This window comes from Gallinula chloropus (genome assembly GCF_964237585.1).
Source record: "Gallinula chloropus genome assembly, chromosome: 2".
Lineage (NCBI taxonomy): Eukaryota > Metazoa > Chordata > Aves > Gruiformes > Rallidae > Gallinula > Gallinula chloropus.
The window spans coordinates 26,380,519-26,397,943 of record NC_140086.1 but is presented as its reverse complement, the minus strand read 5'-3'; the positions used below and the strand labels follow the sequence as shown (position 1 = coordinate 26,397,943).

At 36.2% G+C, this 17,425-nt stretch overlaps 1 protein-coding gene across 1 annotated transcript in view; it reads left to right on the top strand.

Annotated features, from left to right (window-relative positions):
• The window catches only part of TMEM67 (transmembrane protein 67), a gene marked incomplete at both ends in the record, with an annotated part of 31,373 nt that overhangs the window by 2,793 nt on the left and 11,155 nt on the right, over positions 1–17,425 (top strand). Inside the window, 16 exons of the mRNA XM_084280291.1 lie at positions 545–638; positions 2,088–2,187; positions 2,613–2,682; positions 2,857–2,931; positions 5,389–5,451; positions 6,752–6,906; positions 7,021–7,129; positions 8,634–8,720; positions 10,655–10,720; positions 12,165–12,321; positions 12,701–12,824; positions 13,955–14,060; positions 15,791–15,847; positions 15,943–16,041; positions 16,551–16,649; positions 17,018–17,104. Coding sequence (XP_084136417.1) covers positions 545–638; positions 2,088–2,187; positions 2,613–2,682; positions 2,857–2,931; positions 5,389–5,451; positions 6,752–6,906; positions 7,021–7,129; positions 8,634–8,720; positions 10,655–10,720; positions 12,165–12,321; positions 12,701–12,824; positions 13,955–14,060; positions 15,791–15,847; positions 15,943–16,041; positions 16,551–16,649; positions 17,018–17,104 — 1,548 coding nt within the window. The remainder of the gene's footprint in view (positions 1–544; positions 639–2,087; positions 2,188–2,612; positions 2,683–2,856; positions 2,932–5,388; positions 5,452–6,751; positions 6,907–7,020; positions 7,130–8,633; positions 8,721–10,654; positions 10,721–12,164; positions 12,322–12,700; positions 12,825–13,954; positions 14,061–15,790; positions 15,848–15,942; positions 16,042–16,550; positions 16,650–17,017; positions 17,105–17,425) is intronic.

The following is a 17,425-nucleotide window of genomic DNA, read 5'->3' as shown; positions in this document are numbered from 1 at the left end:
TACTTCAATTATATATATATATATATATCTTTGCAATTTGGTAGCTTTGTAGTTTTGGTATTGGACATAGTAAGCTATAATTATGGGTCATATTCACAGCGTTGAGCCAGAGGTGCCAGGCTTAGCCCACTTTTTCCTGCTAGAGTAAACAGAGAAAAAAATTTCCTCCACCAAGAACAACTTTTCTGACTGAAAACCTAACTGATACTTCTTTCTTGCTTAGCCAGGAGTTGGGTGATCCTTGAGAGTCCCTTCCAACTCAGGATATTCTATGGTTCTGTTATTCTAAGTTAGGTGTTTAATGGCTAATGGGTAATGTAGGTAATTTTCTCTATGCTTTCCATCTTGTTGCTATGATAGACAAACGCTTTTTTCAGTCTATGTCTGCATAGGAATTAGTTGTGCCAGATTGTTTAGCCTTTTCTAATCTTTAAAAGCTTCATTAACATCAATGTGGTTATTATCCAAACACATTTTCTAATAAATAGCATCTGGATCAGGCATTCTTCACACATATTGGGTGATGTTTTACATTTTATTTTAGAATGGAGTCACTCAAGATGGGTGGAATTGTATTATTTGCCCAAAAGGCCTGACTTCAGAAGGAAAATGTAAATGCCTCAATGATGAAATATTAGGTAAGAAATATATGCAAGTTATGAGATATTAGTGCTTGGTTTAGATACTTGAGGTTATTAAGACACACTTGTCTGTTAAGAGATAAAGGAAATTTAATATAGGCTTCTATATGTAATGTAAAAATTCAACATTCCTCATGATCTTAAGCCTCATTCCAGAAAGCAGTTTAATATGTATCATTATTCATTGCAATAAAACCTGTTATGCTACATTCAAAAATGAGTATTACTGTATCACTTCCCTTAAGCTGGTTGGTACTGGGTAGAGGCATTAAAATTGGAATAAAACCAATGTTAGTGTAGGCTAAGAAAATTAAAAAAAAACATTAAAATGTTTTGAAGTATATAATGCATTGGTACTCTGCAGTACAGGAATTATACCTGTGTGAGTAGGTGGAACAGAGTAGCCTGAGCAGGCCAAGCAAGCTACTGTGCATTAATAGGAGAGGATTTCATACCCCCCTCAGGCACGTGCCTCCATCTGTAATTTCCTGCTACTTGCTTCCCTGTATCTGTGCATCTTACTTGATGCTGTATTGTAGTTACAGATAAATTGCAGTAGACACAGGAAAATTAATTTTATTGTAAACTTTGGTGTCTGCATTAACTGTATTTTAGCTTATCTTGCATACTAAAGAAATAAAAGCAGAAATGAGCTCTATTTTTCCTTATTTCCAAAGACACAGGATAGAAAAGACTTCCCATGTGCCTGTAATTCTTTGAAAAAGTATTACTGATGTTCAGTTTGGTTACATTTCTAATGGAGTATGCTGGAGAATCACTGTTCTCCAGATTATTAATTTAAAATTTTCCTAGGAATCTGTTAAAGAGCGGATACTGATCAACTTCCTTAAACTTTGAGAGTTACAAAATACTTTCCAAGCCTTTATGGTAAGATACTGAGAGCAAAGTTGATTCTGTCATCACAGAGAAGGAACATCGTATTGCAATTCTTTTGATTCTCTTTGTGTCTTTTTTTTTTAATATATAATTGCACTTGAAATATTTTGCCTAATTATTTAATTACTGGAAGATGTAGTTTTGAAACTTTGAATTTATGACATTTGCGTGATTAATTTCAGGTTAAAATTACAAATATTTTTCCCAGTAATTTCGAAACTTGATGGTTTGAGTTCTGGCTTTACAGTGAAGCCTTCATTTGAAATTTGGTTCAGAATAAATAACACAGGAACAGCAAAACTGAGCATGAAATGCTGCCTTCCTCATGAAAACTAAGCTGCACATGCATAGCTAAAAACACTGCACATACACGTGTGGATGTATGTTTATAGAGGATGCTATTTGCAAGTTGGGCTCTTGATTATTATTTTAAAAAATCTTTGCATTTATTTTAGATCTGCACAGGCACTTTTTTTTAACACTTCTCAACTTGTGTGACATACTGTGTATCATGCAGTTTTACCATAGCTGCTTTTCATTTCCACTTAGTGGAAAGAAGTGTCGACGGCATTTTGCTTGATGAAGCACTGTGCATACGTTGTAATGGGAGTGAGCAGTCCTTCTCTGCTCCAGATGCATCAGGAAATAGGTGAGTATTCTTTGCTTTTCGTGATAAATTTAAATTGTGTTCTTGTGAAATAGAATATTCTTGTGGAACACGTTTTGCTTGGGATGACACTTCTAAAAGCGGCTAACTGGAAATCCTTAACTCAGTATGTTTTGTGTTCATTGAAGTCCTTATGACCCACACTGCCTTTGTTTTGCTTCGGTGTTACTAAAAGTGGGCTTAGGATTGGAAGCAGAAATGGAATTATTATTTGGATAATTAACTATTTTATTTATTTTCTACTTCACTGCCAGTAGAAGCAAATTGGCAGTGTCTTCTGGATTTCACATAGAAGTAGCGAAGTTGCTGGCAGTGTTACCAGGTGTACTGTGTCATCAGCTTTCATGAAGCACTAAATCTCACGCTTAACCACACTTTCAGCACATTCTTCATGTTTGTGATCGTAGGTGTGTAAGATGTGAACAAACATTCATCAATGTAAGCAAGTCTTGTGATTGCAACAGCCCAAACACTTTGGTAAGTAGAAGAGTGCTTATTGTTTTGAGGGTCAGAAAAGGTTATACCCTCTTTGGCTAGTCTGGCCAGTTATCCTGGCTGCATGCCCTACCAGCTTCTTGTGAAAACTCTGTCCCAGCCAGAAGCCAAGACACACATGTATAAATTTAAAATTTTTAATTTTTTTTTTCCCAGACTGGAGGATTGTGTTTCAGTGCTACTGAAAGCTTACCCCCAAAGGCGCTTCCAACCGTTCGTTTTGGACAGCTAGTAAGTGTGTTTATTCTAAAACATTTTCAAGCTATTTCAGTATTTATTTTTAGTAAGTCTTTTAAATTCCATTCCTGAAAAACAAAGGTGGTGCTTTGTTGTCTGCTCATGCTGATTGCAAGGTAGTTTGCATCACGATAGAGTGTAGACATGTAGATCAGGAAAGTAGTATTCTGACTGGAGTATGTTTATGAAAATTCATGATCTCTGGGAAAATGAATAAAAGGAAGTAATTTCCATGAATTTAGTATCAAAACAAGTAGCATGTCACCTATTGTATTAGTTATATCTATTTAAAACACACTGTTATATGTCAGAAACATGCTGAAAAGTCCATGAGGGCCTCTGAGTTAGTTTTTTTCTTTTTTATTTTTAGTAGGTAAAATTTATATTCATATAAAATATTTGGAATAAAATAAGAGTATTGAAGGGACATTTTTGGTTGTCAGACAGGTAAAGCTGATAGAAGAAAATGAACACCTATAGAATTTCAGATTGTGTATGAAATTATTGAGCTCCTTGACTTGGCTAATGATTGAAAATATGTTCTGTTGAGAAGAATGGAGGTGGTTTATCTAATTAACTTCTATTAGTTGAGAATTCTGCCTAAGTTAGGACCATTTTCCAAGCAATTTTGAATTCAGGAAATGCTATGTGGCTAATAAATGTGGTTTGTTCTTAAATGAATTAATGTGAAAGGCTACTGCTTGAAAGAAAGCAAAAAGTAGTCTTTGAAAGGATTAAATTCCTGACAGTTCCTGACTAGGACCCTACTGTGATCCATAAAGCTTTACTACAATTCTATTGTGTCACTCACTACCTCTTGGGGAAAACCTTCAGAAGATAGCTGAAGTGACACAGGAGATGCAGAACCTCTTTAAGCACACATGGTTGGGAAATATTTTTGATAGAATAGGACGGGTATTTTAAGGGTGGATTACTAATCTGTTGCAAACATTAATAGTTATTATCATTTGTGTTATTGTAGTAAGTATTGCTGTCAGTTATCTTAAAGGAATTATGGTAAAATCTGTATCTCAGGTAAGGGTTCACCTAGAAACTGGGGAATACACGGCTCTACTAAAGTACACAGATGAAACTTATACCCATACATCAGTTGTGACTCAGGTCACAGGGTGAAATGTGAGGATCTCTGAGTTCATAAACAGGTTTTGGTAATGTCTAGTGCACCAGGCAACTCATAGGGGGGTTAAAGCGACTCAGCCTTGGGTTGCCTTGAGGCCCTATCCCTGCAGAGATGACCCATGGGGAGCTGTGTATATAGCTCAGACTTGAATTGTACAGCCAAGACTAAACAGGGCAGTGCTGCTTAATTCCAAGTATCAAAACCTGAGTTGAGCCTTGAAATCCCTCAACAAATAATATGCCCTGACTCCCAATGAAACCACTGTTCAGCTGCCTGAAAGTAAGATAAGGGTAAGCTGGAGGGTTTCTCACTGGCTTCAATGGGCCCGCACTATACAAAGGTATGCGAATGATAGGACACACAGAAGTGAACCTCAGCCATGAATAAATAAAGATAAGGGAGAACACTACTAAAGACAAACACCCCGGGTGGTATTATCCACTCAGCACACTCCTGCCTGCTGTTCTGTGGAGCAGGGAATCTGGGACAGAAGGATGGATGACAATGTATGGACAAAGAAGCCAAAGTTCAACTAGCAGACAGTGTGAGGAACACTGTGGACAACCACTGAAGGGTGAATTCAGAGAAGTGTCATCAACATAAGACTGCCTTTTCTAGGAGATCAGATGAATATGTATGGTATTTTTGCATATGAACTGATGTGCTTTGCTAACCCTTTGGAGCACTGTGGGGAACAATCCCCAGTGCTGCATTAAAGAATGCCTGCTTAATAAGAAACCAGCTGTTACTGAGTTATTCATCTCTGAAAACTATCCCAACCACAGCTTCAGTCTCAACTTTGTTGTTTCATCTTCAGTTTTCCTGATAGAAAATACTGCTCTGGCTTTCTGAAAATGCCATCTTCTAAATAATATTTCATTGGAAACATGTCTTTTCAGTTGCTTACAGTATGTACAAAAAACATGTTTTGTTCAAATATGAGTAGTTATAAAAAGCTGCTTGTGAAATAATTAATTTGGCATTTTTTGGTCCCGACAAATTTACCAACTAGTCAATGCTTTACCCTTGAAATCATTAGTACTTCCCTTGTGCAGTAAAGAAAATTCCTTTGTCACAGAATCTATATTCTAAAATTAAATGTTTCTGCTCTTGTTCAGTATGTTTTGTCTAATTTGGTGAAGTGAAAGAAATCACTGCATTATTATTGTGCTTTGTACTGAGTTTGCAAAAGACATAAAGCTTTTAGAAAAAAATAAATGGTATCTTTTAGCTAACAAGAGTTTTCCAGACTACTGCAGTATGGGTAAATTGTTCTGAACAAAGAAAGTGAAGCAGTTCCTTATTTACAGGGTATAACACTAAGATCAGCGTGGTTTCTGAAAAATCTGCAGTCCTCAGCCTCTGCCTGTTGGGTGAGTTTGATTAATGTTTGCAGTTTGGTTTTTCATACAGAAGAGATACTCTGCATAGAAGTATGGTCTTTAACTTTTTGGAAGTTAGCTTATTTTTAAATAATCTTATTTTGAGACAACAGTAGATAAGAAAGAAAGATATATATACAGACTGTTTAGAAAGAATTGAGTGCTAGTCAATGTTAATGCAAGTCTCCAGGGTTGGAATCTTCAAGGTGAATGGTGTTAAAGAAAAAAATCCCTCAATAGTCAGTAGGTGTGTGAATTGTTATTGAGCTTATCTAGTAAGGGATCTCTCGGCAATTTAACTTCTTACATATTCAGTATTGATTTGCAGCTGGTATTTATGTCTTATTTGGCTTTCAGTTATTCGTTTTGGTTTTTGATGGAGAAAACTGCAGAACCACTGGTTTTAGCTTTGTATTATGTATGCAAACGCTGTTTACCATTCTGTGGCTCTGGGTGGCAGTATGAATGCACTTCCCAAGGATGTTTCTGATTCCCAGGCTAACAGTCCCCGGGCTGGCAGGCATTCTCTCTGCCAGTACTTCAGCAGATGTCGGTTCAGTATTTACCCAGCTCACTTTTGTGGCTGCTCCCATCACCATCTCGTGCTCGCAGCTCTGAGATGTATTCTCCTACTTACCCTATTCTTTCTAACAAACTGCGACTCTTCTCATCACGTCCATGTTTATCCTGCTTGTCTTCCTCGGCCTGCTCAGCTCTTCAGCAGTGCGGCCTGAACGTGGTGTGTGCAGCGGCTGACCTGACCCACAGAGAGGCAATGCATAGTTGGTGGCAAGTTCATAGTAGCACAGTGATCACTGCACAGAGATGCCAGGCACCACTTCTGTCTGTCAGGTGGAACTGGTTTGTTTCCACAACTTGAACAATGGTATACCTACAATATAGTTTAGGAACAACAGAACAGAAAAGGTACTGCAACTGAAAGGATATTTACCGTACATGCAACAACAGTTGTTAGTCTTAGGTCTTTGATGGAGTCATCTTTGTTATACAACCCAAATGAGGTTTTAAACATTTTGATTCTTACTGCGTTTTCTAAATGCAGAATATGACATTCCTGACACATCATACCATCTAGTTAAAAAAAAAACTGAAAAAAGTTAGAGCATTGATTTCATGCTGCTATCTGCAGACCTAGACAATAACAAAATTACTTTCAGTAAAATGAGGGCTTATGAGCAGTTTATTAAAGATAACATTAATTTTATTACTGCCTCACCAAAATGAGGGGTAAATAATCATTTTTCTATGTTCTTGTCTTTCTCCACTGCAGTTGTACTCTAATCTAACAGCATGCCAAGCTCTTGGAAATATGTGCGTGATGAATATGAATTCACTGAGTCCTTCAAGTACTGATGCCTGTGGTTTATTTCAGTATATTTATGTCAATACAGCAAGGCTAGGCAATGTTCATTCAATAGCGTACTGGTAAGTTGCCTTTTCCATAACTTTGTCTTGGAGTTTTATGGAAATTATTATTTTGGACATTCTTTCATGCAAAACCTTATATTTCTGTAGAGAAAACATTGTCATTGTTTTCAGGAGGCAAAATCTTCCATGGCTGTATTATGGCGATCAACCAGGATTAGCATCTCAGGTGCTTGAGGCAAATAATTTCCCTACAATCTTCAGTTTTAAAGGAACAGATAAGGTAGGTGTTGGGTAATAGACATGGGGAAGAGGACATAGTCACATAAAGAGGTTTAGATTTATTACAGATGTAGCTCTTTTAAAGATAATTTTTAGGCAGCTAGTGTAACAAAACACAGTGGTGATATTTTACAGAAGAGGAATGTGATATTTATGTAAAAAAATTCTTGATAAGATGATTTTACTCATGCTGTCTTGCTCACACATTTGCTTTGCTCACGCTCTCATGCCACTTTCTCATATGGCTAATATGTGCTTATCTGACCAGGATTAGTTGTGTGTGACACAAAAAATAAGGGATGTCAGCTAGTAAGTTGTCATTGTGTCCCCAAGGTTTTTTTGGATTGGCAGTGATGAACTAGTGATTAGACAAATCTTCTGTACTTACCCTATTGTTATGGCATTGTCCTTTGCTTCAAAGTCTTGTTTACTTGGTCTTTGTCTTTTTCCCTTGATTGCAAGATATACATCCTTTGTCACTTTTCCTGGTGAGCTAATTGGGAAAAAAAGATATATGTGGTGTGCTGTAACTTGCTACCATTCTGGTGATGTCAAAGTGCAGGATGTTATGCTGACAAATTGCCTGTGTTATGTTTTTTTCACAACACATTTCTCAGCCTTATTTCTGGGAACAGTGTTCATTATTGCTGTGTGGTCTTTAAGCCTTTCTTTGTGTTGCTTCTGATGCTTGCACTCACATTTTTATCCCTACTTTTTATACCAACTTTAATATTTCTGTTGCAAATCTCTTGAGTTGTATGAGAGATATTTTCAGTCTATTACTTCAGGCTTTTCCTACAGTGAATTGGGAAGAAAGGAAAAAAAGAACAGAGGAAAACCAGTAATTTCAGTGCTAACAAAGTCAGGTATCCATCCCTGAGAGGGAAGGTCTGCTGAAGTGCCTTGTTAACTGGCACAGTTGTAAGAAGGAATCAAACAGAAAAGTGTTTCATTTTACAAATTCACTGTATAGTTGGAATAACTGGAACATTTATTCAAGTTAGGCTAAGCAGAAAATAAGTAATGCTAGTTGATAACCACTTTATCTGCTATACTGACAAATTTTTCTTAAGTTTTCTTATTGACTCAAACTAATAGTTTTTTTTCAGCCATATTCTAAAACGTTGTGTTTTAAATTTAACACAAGTGCAGCTGTTCTTTCTAGAGTACTCATTATTCTTCCTAACACTGAAGGTCCTGGAAGGCCTCAAGATCCCAGCCTGCTATTCATTAGAAATATGCATGGGTTTCTGAATATTTTAGGGCATCTTTACCTGTGTAGAAGTCCACGTCAGCAGTGAAGCTGTAGAAGACTGGTAAAGTATATTTTTTTAAAAAAATAAACTACTAAAACCAAGATTAAAACCATAAAGACAAAGCGGGGGAAACTTCAGCATTACACTGAAAGTTCTAGGGAAGCATCAAATGATGAGAGAGCAGTCCCTAGAATGTGTATGTCCACTCTGTGGCAGTTAAATTGTTTCTTTATCTTTTTTCATCATCAGGATGTAAAGCTGCAGTTTGTTGCAGCCTCATTTGATGCAGCAGGAAACTTTCTTAAATGGCAAGGTTTGGAAGGAGGCATCTTACAGGTATGTCTGATTTTAATTATCTTTTCTTGATACCATAACGTTCTGATCGCTTTTAGCCAAATTAAGGCAGAAGCCAAGAGTTAGGTTACTACACTAATGACAGTTCATAAGGTAATTCTAGAGCTGGATTGGGGAAAACAGTCCTTGATTCTTCTTCACAATGATCTCTACAAAATCAAAAATATAAATTCAGCAACATTGCCTTCATCCATTGGACTGATACAAATTTGTAATGTTGGAAAGTTCTGGAAAACAGCGCTAGCCATTTAGAACCAGCCATCCCTTTCTTCCATTCAGCATACAGTTACCCATGTATGCAATTCATAATTAGCCCTCTTTTCCTTGTCAAGAAAAGGGTATTCTTTGCCTCTCAGTCCATGTGTTTATAAATGATTCTGTGAGTGTGTCCCTACTAGATGCTGTCACCTCTTTTCAGACATTATGGGAATGCCAAGCAATTCACTGGTATGTCACTGTCATGACAGGTAGAAAACTGATCTGTTGCCCCATTTTCTTTCGGTTCTCTTGGGATTTTTGTGTGCTTATTTCTGGTTTTAAATATAAAATGTACATATTGGCCAGCATTTGCCTAGCTTTTTCATAAAAGATAGTTGTGAAAACTTGCTGGGAGGCTTTACATAGGAATGGGGAACACTGGCACAGTGCCCTCATATTTCAGGTCACACACACATTCTACTTCAGCAGTACCATGCTGCATAGACAGTGTGAAGAACGCAAGTAAGCTGCAGGTAGGAATTGTGGTAGTAATTGGCCTAACAGTTAGCAGGAACTGGCAGCTGCAAACCATGTTACAGAGTAGAATTTGATTATCAGTCCAGTGGCGATCTAGGCACTCACAGCAATTCCCTCGGCAGGCAACAGTAGGTACACTAGCAAGAACAATTGGGAATTGTCTCTCCCCTTTCCTAGGCTCTTCATGTCACTCTTGGTACATGTCACTTGAAATGCTTCAGTATCTACAGAAGAGCAACTGACATTCAGGATTTAAATAGTGACTGTGAGGTCTTTTGTTACAGTTTCAGATGAACTGTCTTGCATCTGCCTCTCAAATTTTAAGGAAAAATAGCGTCTGAGAAAACAGTTTACCAAGCTAATTACTGTGCATAGAAAATTATATATTCTGACATAGATTTTAAGGTTTATTAGGACGCATTAATTTCCTAAACACAGAGCTTTTAGTAGCTAGCAAAAATCAATGGGAATGAAATAGCTTTTCCACTCAAATCCTCTTCTAGTGTAATAGATTGTGCATGGTGATTAGATATCGCAGCACTAAAGCGATCTCATCGTATAATTGTAGCAATTCCCAGAATTTCAGTTGCACACAGTAAATTTGGACTTGATTTTCATTCTGGGAAAATGGTTATGCCCTTCACTAAGTGCCATGCTCATTTAAGTAGACTTTGGCCCATTTTTCTGTTTAGAATGACTTGCTCTTTGCAGAAAATGTTAAAGTTACATTGAAAAATTAAAAATAATCTGTTACTTGCCATGACAACTGAGAATGGTAGTTTAAGAGAAAAGGGCAATATCAATGTGGAGCTCTTTTCTCATGGGATTCTTGGATTTAGCAGAAGCCACTGATGAAACACAATGCACTGAACATTCAGTCCTCAAAAAGATTATTCTTGCCTGGTTGGATGCTGCTGTCCACTGATTTCAACTTCAGTCATGGAAGTGAAAATTACCGTGCAAGTATAAATATGCTAAAACAGCATTTTGGTACGATATTAGTACAATAAATAATGGTGTTTACTCTTCAAAATCAATCCCTCTCTTCTTAAAAAATAGAATAAAATATCTTTTGTGAGAACTGTGTATAGATGAACTGCTTGAGGTACCTGTAAATATTTAATCTGAGAAATGATACCTGTTAATTAACCTAATTATTATTATTATTATGCTTTGTTCAGCTTTGTCCAGATACCCAAACTAAACTGAATGCAGCTTATGTATTTGGAACAACTTACCAACAAAGTGTGAGTAAGAGATTAAATGCTATTCTGAGTTTTGATTTAAGTTGCTTTACACTTTCTCAGTAATTCAGTGCGTATTGAAGGACCTCTGGAGTTTAGCCATAAGCTGCAAAGCGGACTGTTGTGAAACTGTTGCTTATTTTAATTTCTTTATTAATGGGTGAAATAAATGGGTGTTTTTTGAAACAATATTTTAACTGTACATCACAAAACTTTCCTGCCTCCATCTCTGGCCAGGTTTCATACACAGAGAAGGCATAGGTGATCATGCCATGCCTGTGTATTGTCCCCATTAGGTCTTTAATGTATGCCCTGATGTCAGTGAATTCAGTAAAGAGATTTAAGCAAAGTTTTAATTGAACAGGTGACTCATCAGAGCAAAGAGATTCATTAGCTGTCTTAACTACTTGAAAAAACTGTTGTGGTTTTCACCGCTTACTAAACACCAGGAAAGCAAGAGGGAATAGAGCACTTGAGCTGAGTATACTTGGATGCTAAACTCAGTCAGCTGCAGACATGGTTCAGCCAGCAATAAAGTTTTACTAGTATTTATCACTTAACATGTTAAATGTGGAGGTGGTAGTCTTTTTGACATGGAGGTGGATAAATTTTTTAATTTATTCTTATAAAAATCAATATGTATGTGCAGCATCTGATAGCTATACATCCATTAATAATTATTTGTTGACTTGTCTGTGTTCAAAATCATTCCCTACATTATGTGTTGCAGTGTAAAAATACATAAACTCTGGCCACTTTTTGGATATTGCAAAAGTTTTGTAGTATAATAGCTGTCAAAGTCCTTGAAAACTAGTGTTTGCCAAATAATTTTGACAAATCATTGTTAACTATTTGGAATGTTTGCCCTTTGCCACTGGACTGGTGACTGGGCACAACTGAGAAGAGTCTGGCTCTGTCTTGTGGACTCTCTCTTCAGATACTTGTACACATTGATAAGGTCCTCCCTGAGCCTTCTCATGCAGCTGTCTCAGCCTTTCCTCACGAGAGAGATGCTCCAGTCCATTCATCATTTTTAGTGGCCTACACTGGACTGTAGCAAGTATCTCCATTTCTCTTACTGGTGAGCCCAGAACCAGACACAGTACTCCATGACTGAAGCATTTATGTTTCTTGACTTCAGTGTTTATGCTCTTTCAAATTTTATGTCTGTGAAATTTGTGAGGATATTTTTTCCTCATCTGTCAAAAAATATTAGCAGAGCTTCATTCTCCACATGAGGTGATTTAGTTAATTGCAGTCATTTCCAAGAGGTTTGTATAAAAGCAGGAGTAGTTTGTAGTTGCTTGCAGATAGCTGGTATGCCTTATGTTTTGTGAAGACATGGGACAAACTTCATGATAATTTTGTAGTGGAAGAATCCACAACTTGATAAAATAATTAAATGGCTAAAGTGATCTTTTTCCTTTAACTCTTTTTTTTCTTGTAGTGCAAAATTTCACTTTCCAAGATTTTACTGGAATTTGCTAATCCAGTCTTTTATGACCTCTTCCTTGAATATAATGGCGATGACGGACAACAGCATCTTTGGGCCGTGCCAGTTTTAAACTTGAATCTTCAATACAGTGAAATGTTTGTTAATCAAGGTAAGACTGTCACAATAACATTTCTGTGAATCTGAATAACCTGAACTACTTCAAATAGAAAGATTTTGTATTAATTACTGTTACCGACTTGTTTTTAAAGATACCACAACCTTCCATAATTTACTTCTGTTTTAAGAATTTAATATTTTGTGGGCAGGTTTACATAATGGGAAGTGCAAGCTCTGGTTGCATACAGCAGCCCAATCAATAATAAGCACAAATGAAGTAATCTTAATTTCATTATGCATTTGTTTAAGTTGAAAATAAATAATTTTATTTATGAATAAATAAAATACAATTGTATGTATTATATAGTTAATTGTATAATTTCTAGTAGTGTGCTGAATTGTTATTAAGTGACTGTCATGTTTTTTCAAAGGCAGTAATATGAACAACTGGCTTTTGACTCGTCGATTTTTTTTGGTGGATGCACTAAGTGGAAAAGAGAGTGACTTGGGAAAAATACCAAGAGTAATTCGAATTGCTAGCAAAATAACAATAAGGTGATTAATTGCATATATACACACATATATATATATAGTACATAGAAAAGGAAGCAACTTCTGTGCAATCTGCAATTTCAGTATCTTAGAAGCAAGGTGGTTTATTATGTTTGGTCTAATGTGTCCTGTGCTGCTTTTTCCATTAGGTGCTGGATGTAGCAAAAGCTTCCACAGGTTGTTTTGATGAGTGAGTGAGAAAACATAAACTTGTGGCACTTAAAATTTGCAGGTGCAACAACTCAGACTATGTTTGCATAATGCAAGTTAGCAGGCATTCAGTCACCTCTTACAAGCAGATGTCATCTGGAAAGACCTAAAAACTCCTTTGTTAATTCTATATGTGTCTGTTGCTGACTATATGAGGATACTGTTTCATACTCCATATTCTTGTTTTGCTGTATTTTTACAAACTGTTGCCAGTTCTATTATACATTTCAGAATAGGCTTGTAGTCTTTTAACTGAAGTTGTGAGACTCCCTGTTAGGGTCATTACTGATGGTCAGCTGGAATATGATTTGGAGGAACCTTTCTTTTCTCCTCCTTTATGTAATAATGTCTTCATCTCAGAGGAGTACCTAAAAATTGAGATCTCCCTTTTCTTTCAGCTCTTTTTCACAGTTCATTAGTTAAAAAGATTGCTGAGTAGCAACAAACAGTGATCCATGCAAGTAATCATCTCAAAGATTAATGAACTAACTTTGTCTGCTGAAAATTATGTATTACATTGTTTCAAAAACTAAGGATTAGTTTATGTATCTCAGGAGAACCCCTTCCCACCCCTCTTTCAAAAAATGGCAATGCCAGAAATTGAAAATAAACATAGAAAAGGTAATTCTATAACATTTTGAGAAAAACGTTTTGAAATTTGATTCAGTTGCAGCTGTTGTGATGTGAGCGGTGGGTAAAGGTTGATTGAGATATTTTCTTACAAATAAGCAATCCTTCCCAGCTTTTTGTGTTTATGCCTTCATACACTCCAGTTGCTTTTTAAATACGTCATTCGGATTGAAATTCACATCTTAGTGATCAAGTCCATTTAGTATTTTCTTATTAGTGCAAGTTTTAGTGAATAGGTTCCTAGCCACTCATCTATTTTCTGTGTTGAAAGTGATGCTCTTGTATTTCTGCAGCATCCGCCTGGTATCCCATACTCAGAGAGGAACTATCTACCCTCCTCTAATTACTGTCGCTTACACAGATGTGCTTGTCCAAAACCCTGAAACACAGAGTGTGATGGTGAGAATTTTCTACTACCTTAATTAAACTGATGAGTTAATCATAGCTCTGGTGCTGCTGGAATTTCATTTGAGTGAATGTTTTGGGGACTTTGTTTTCACTAAAACAAAGTAGCTTTAAGTATTTATCTTGAGTATTTTTAAACTTAAAATGCTAAGTATTTTACAGTTGGTTGTGTAATGCTAACATAGGCTCCAGTTCAAATAAAATTATGCACACAGAAGATAACAGGAAAAGTCTATGCAATGCACTGAAAGCAGCACTTTATGCAGGACATTGAATATTTGAATTCAGAGCAATGCATTAAGAGGTTGTTGTTATGACACAAACACATCAGGTCACCTGTAGTTTAAGTTAAGATATTGGTAATATGTCTAAAACATCCTCTAGTGTTTTGTCTGCTCTGTATTATTTTACAGCACATCTCTAATGCAAAAAAAAAAGAAAAAAACTATAGCCAGAGGGATTGGAGATCAGTTTGGGGGGGGATCTTTCTGTATTGAAAGCCAACAAAATATGCTGTAGCAGATTCAGAAGGGGCAATTCCTATGGCAGGCAAAAGAGTCAGATAAACCATTCCTGTGCCTTGTTTGCTAGTTAGATCACACTGCTTTAAAACATGAAAATGTTGAGCTTAAAGCAGTAAAACAACTGTTCTGTTTTTTAAAAGATATAAACGCTTTCTCTGTATTACCCTTCAACAGTTTAGGCTTCCAGTACAGGTAGATAACTAGCTAGGAAGTTCTGGCTTTTCATATTAGCTGCCTGTAAGAAAAAAAGAGGAAAGGGATTAGAACGTTAGAAAAATTAGTCAGCCACGTCTTCCCTGCCTAATTGATGTCTCTGTTTAACTGCAGAAGCAGCATTGCTTTTAGAAAATAATCCATTTAAATTGACAGGAAAATTGTTTTCAGTTTATTTTTCTGTTATACTATTTCACCCTTACATCTACATCTGATGTACTTGAGTATTGCCAATTTTGGATGTCTTGTTGGTTTAACAAATTTTATGCTAGTAAATATGGCAATACTTAGATTTAAATCGAAATGAGATGATAAAATGAGTTCTGACAGGAACTGGAATCCAAAGTGGTGGGGAGGAGGAGTTGGTTTGGGAGTGGGGGGGTTGTCCTTTTTTTTAAAAAACAGAATTAAAAGTACGATTTATTATCATACCTGTGTTGAATTTAGTCTTGCAGTGACAAAGGCTCAGGCCAGAATATTATAAAACAAAGACAGACGCAACTCTTTCAGACTAAAGTAAAAAAATAGGGTTTAGGTTGGTTAGATATTTAAGCTAGAGGGAGCAACTTTGATGCTGCTATGTCAGAGCTCCCTTTAAGATGTTGCATACTGATGTAAATAAAGGAAAGTTAATTTTAACAAATACTGATAAAAGGACAAGTATCAAACCTTAGGTGTCTAGTTTCAGAACAAAAAAACAATGCACATTTGGAAGGATTCTGATTAGGTAATAACTTGCAGATAACAGGCATCCATCCCCAGCATTCCTGCTGGTAAAATCTGCACTAAGCATAGCAAAGCACATGCTTGTATGGAGCCTGGCACTGTAGCACACCAGGGCAGATATATACAGCAACAGAAGATGTATTTTGTACTTGAATAGTAGCCCTAGATGGGAATTCCCACCAATTAAAGAACTACCACTGTCTCTAATGGTTGAATTTCAGAATTTCTATATGTGTTTACTTTTTGTACCTTAATATTCAGGTCTCCTTCTCAGTCAGTTACGAGATGAATCAGTCAGAAGCTCAGGTTCAGACTGATGTAAGTTGTGTTTCCCTTTAATTTCTTTATAAAACTATTTACTTTTATTTTGCTTTTTTTTAAAATATCTGCAAATAATTTTTCATTCTCTCCAGATCACGTTGGGTGTGTTGGGTGGACTGGCAGTGTTATGGTCCCTCCTCAAGACTGCGGGCTGGAAGAGGCGCACAGGCAACTCTGTAATTGACTTGCAGGTATGAACAGCGGCATCATGAAATGGCCTATGTCTTCCTCTCCTAAGAACACCTTTGCTATCACTCCCTGTGGTATAACTGTTTTGTTTCTTCAGCTAACTGAAACAGTTTTCAACCTACTCCCATGACCTCGAGTTAGGCTCACTTCAGGAAGTAGGGGTCTTGCTTTTCTTTCTTTTTTTATTAGGATGATGATGATATCGTTTAGGAATTACTTTGCTAAAAATAAAGGTAAAGATCTGTAAATACCTTTATTTACAGTAAAACTCAACATCAGTTGAGTGGACATAGTTTTCAGATAATTTCTTCTGTGAATTAAGACTAGCATGTAGGAGTTTCAGATACTGAATATACCATAACTGTATCACCACAGTAGAAAAATGTTGTTCAAGGCTGTTTTCAGTACTAGAGTTTCCTGTAGTGTGACCTGCAGAACATTTTATGTGAATGTACATATGCATCACTTAATCAGTTTTACAGCTCTCTACAATATGTTTTTATAATTGCAGACACTTTTTAAGTTCTTACTGTTTTACGCTGGAGACCTTGCCAACGTTTTCTTTATCATCACAGTGGGCACAGGAATTTATTGGCTTGTGTTCTTCAAAGTAAGTGGTTTCCAGATTTGGGTGGTATGAAAACCTATTAATATTGCATATATTTTACACAAAAATTCATTTTCTTTCTTTTCTTTTTCTTTTTTTGTTATATTTTGCCTTTCTGGTCAGACTATTGAGGCAAGTTCTATATGATATTCTGGTTTGTGTGCTTTGATTTTTGTGCTCATCTGTTTCTTCTCCTTAGGATTCATTGTATTTGCAGTCTGCTTTAATAGTCACTTAAACTATTTTACAAATTCAAAACGATTGCACATTAAATACCAGTCGTTCTCTGCAAAACATTATTGACTCTTAAGCACTTAGCATGTTGTTACATATGCCGTCCATACTATTTCAATGTAACTTCTCAATTACAGGCTCAGCAGTTTGTCTCTGTCTTTTTACCACTTCCATCTGAAGAAGAAGATTTTGTTACATACATAGCGTGTGCATTTAGTTTAAAGGTAAATACTTTTTTCTTCAGACATTACAGCCATTTCAACATATGCATACTTCTGTATATTTTCAGGAGACTTGTTTTTAAACATCTTGTACAGTCCATTTTATTATCATCTAGACATAAACAGTTCTTCTGAGAATTAAGTAATTTTTCCATAGAAATGTATTTTGGGATGTCTTTATAAGGAAATAAATGTCTAAGGAAGATGATCTATGGAAAATTATTCTTTCAAGGATAAAGGTGTTCAGAAACCCAAATAACACGGTTATCAAGAAAGCAAGTGCTTTCTTTTAGAGTCGAATGTAAGTGCTGACAGTTCCTGATT